Source organism: Trichechus manatus, unplaced genomic scaffold, assembly GCF_000243295.1.
Source record: "Trichechus manatus latirostris isolate Lorelei unplaced genomic scaffold, TriManLat1.0 scaffold00030, whole genome shotgun sequence".
Lineage (NCBI taxonomy): Eukaryota > Metazoa > Chordata > Mammalia > Sirenia > Trichechidae > Trichechus > Trichechus manatus.
Genome location: NW_004443966.1, coordinates 11,095,861 through 11,098,909, shown reverse-complemented (window position 1 = coordinate 11,098,909; position 3,049 = coordinate 11,095,861). Strand labels below are relative to the sequence as shown.

The following is a 3,049-nucleotide window of genomic DNA, read 5'->3' as shown; positions in this document are numbered from 1 at the left end:
AAGAGCTATTTCTGGGCCACCTAATCTGCTCTGTTAATCAGTCTATTTTTATGCTAATACCAGATTATTTTAATTACCATTCTTTCATATCAGAAAGAGAAAGTTCTCTCCCATTACTCTTTTTCCTCAAATTTTTGTTACTTACTTATTCAAATTCTCAAAAATTTTCCATCGGCATTTAATCTGGGCAAAATTCTACTTAATAAATTAATTAATTTAGGAAGAATTAATATCTTTATGAGTCTTTTCATCCTCTTTTTGAATAGTCCATTTTAGAATCTATTTAACAAGGCACCAAAATGGCTTCAGAAGGGGAGTAAAGAGTAAGACCCCAGGCCTTGCATAAAGTTGGCACTGGAAGTATCATATCAATTTATTTACTTACTAATGAACTATCAAGAAGTGAATAGAGAAAGGGATGCTAGCCCACGATGTGCCTCTTTCAAATGACTTTTCCTGTGTGGACTTGTGCCATTTTTCACCGACCTCTAAGCCTGCTTCCACCCTCACCTATTAAGTGGAAAGGATATCCACCCTGCGTGTTTGACAAGGCCACGGGAGATAAGAGGTGAAAGTATGCCGAAAAGCATGAAGTGCTGCTCAGTGTGGAGGATTATTATTAATACCAATGGCAGAGAGTGCTACCTTTGGTGAGTAGTGGGCCAAATACTGAGAGAAAGAAAACTAGCCCTGAAATTTCTTACTTGCCTTTTCCCAAGAGAAAGAACCGCACGGTCAGGTTGACAAAGATCCAAGAGAATCCCAAGAATTGTACAAGATTATACATGAACAGGTATCCTTTCTTCATGCTTGCAAGAGCTGGAAAGCAAAGGGAGGCAGTAAGCTTTTAATGGCAGTAGTCCCAGCAGAGGAGTAGACGACTTCATCCCTCTTTCCTATTTGGGTGTCCTAAGCTCCCACACAGATACCTGATCCAGGTCTTTAACAGCTTGGGTTCCTCATCCCATAGAGACACAGATATGGGAAAATTATGAGACACAGATATGGGAAAATTATGAGGAACACTGCACTCCAAGGTATGCTTTCAGAGGCTTTCCCCTTCACAGGTTTGAGGGATAAGAATACATACATCACAAACCCAAGAAGAAAAAAAGATGACTATCTTAGGAGGCATTACTCTACTCATACAATCTACAGTCTACAGTTTCTTCTCTGGAATTTTTTTAAGGTCATACAGGTCAAACCAGCTCAAAGAGCTAGAAACAGTAAAGAAAGAAAAATAAATTATGAGACTTCATCGTATATTCATTCAAGCATTAACTGAACACCCACAATGTGCAAGGTACTGTGAGGGGCACTACTGGAATACAGAGATGGTAAAGATTATGCCACCCTCAAGGAGCTTACAATCTAAAAACCATAGTACAAGATGGAGAGTTATAGGTAATGTGTTGTGAAAAGTTCAAGGTGAGAAAATGGCAGCAGGCTAGAGGAGAAAGAATCCCGGATAAGCCGGTATCTGATCTGGGCTCAGACAGATGGGCAGGATAAGGATACAACAAAGGCGGACAGCGTCAAACCGAGAGGCAGGAAACTAAGGGACATTCGTTTTGTTTGCAGCCTAAGGTTCATGAAGACACAGCCAACTGAAGAGTTAAGAAGGAGCCAATCAAAGGCAGGTATAAAGGGATTAGACAGAGTCATGGCTGAGCCAAAAGGAGTCGGGTAACAGAAAGGGGAGTTTTCAAGAGAAGAGCTATGAAGCTCAGATTTTGCGGCTACATATTTATTCCTAAACTACAGACATCCTGCATAAACACTTGACTGATGTTTAAATAACCACATTTAATACTGTGGTCAATCAAAAGCAGCCTGATCCTAAGGGGTTGGAAAAATGTCAGACTTCTAGCAACATTTAACTCATCAAAAATTTTTTCTTCAAAACTACAAAAATTATACTTCCCCATCATAAAGAGCTTCTTTCATCAGGGAACTCTATGAGTTTAGATGAAACAGCTATAGTTTTATCTAACATTCTAAAAATCTATGTCTGAGAGTTTTTATATATTTCTGAAGTTTATCCCTTTAAAAACACCAAAAGATGAATTTAAATCTCAAGGTGGCCTTTTCGTTGTTCTTCTTTGCCTTCACTAATCCTCTCCCCTCCTCTGCTTCTCTCAATTAATGGCTGTTCAAATCTTTTTTAAAAGCAATGAAAACCCTTTTCAAAAGAAATCTTATTCAGAACTCAAATACATAAAACACAAAGGCAGAGCCGGTCTGATTGAAGTGGGTCTGCTTGCTTGACCTAGCCCCCAGGGCATCTCTGGGAACCCTGGGGGCACCATGGAAACCGTTGCTCTAAAACCTTCCCTTCCTTACTTACAGCATGCCAAACAAGTGTCACTAAAACTTGGTGCAGTTCAATTTAGGGCAGATTCTGCTTTTCAGAGTTAGTTTTATTCAGACCGACATGGTCCTCCCAGAAGCACGTAAGCTCTCGGAGCACAGGTGCTAGGGTGGAGTTACCTGGCTCCACACTTCAAGGGCCTACTACAGTGCTTGCCACAGAGCATGAATTTAATAGGCAGCTGCTGAATTTAATCTATGTACCCAGAAGACGATACACTTTCAGAGTTTCTTGTTTACAAGTGGTTGGACAGACAGCCATAGGAATCGATTTTTATAAAGTTATTGAGTAGCAGGACATCTTTAAGGTTGACAACCACACCTCTCTGTGGTATAGTTCTTGAGATCTCAGTTGGGAGAAAAACTCCAAGCTGGACGGAGTATAGCCTTGGACCCGTGTAGTAATTTCCACATGTCTATTCAAGACTTGACTGCCATTTGCCATTAGACCAGCCAAGGAGACTGAGGTTCTTCCATTCTGCTATACCACCCATGGATCCCTTCAGATGATGTCACACCCCAAACAGAAGGGAAACATGAAAGGCAAGACTTCTGACGTGGGTGTACACAGCTTAAGCACCAGACATTACGGACTTCTCATAAACTCACTGGAACAGCTCACTGGGTGAAATCATTGGCTCTCCCGCCATATCACACCCCACCTCTATCGCAAGTTAAC

General features: G+C 40.9%; 1 protein-coding gene across 1 annotated transcript in view; it reads right to left on the bottom strand.

Annotated features, from left to right (window-relative positions):
- Positions 1-3,049, bottom strand: part of HACD3 (3-hydroxyacyl-CoA dehydratase 3) — a 31,002-nt gene that overhangs the window by 15,555 nt on the left and 12,398 nt on the right. The window contains exon 5 of the mRNA XM_023729859.1: positions 709-819. Coding sequence (XP_023585627.1) covers positions 709-819 — 111 coding nt within the window. The remainder of the gene's footprint in view (positions 1-708; positions 820-3,049) is intronic.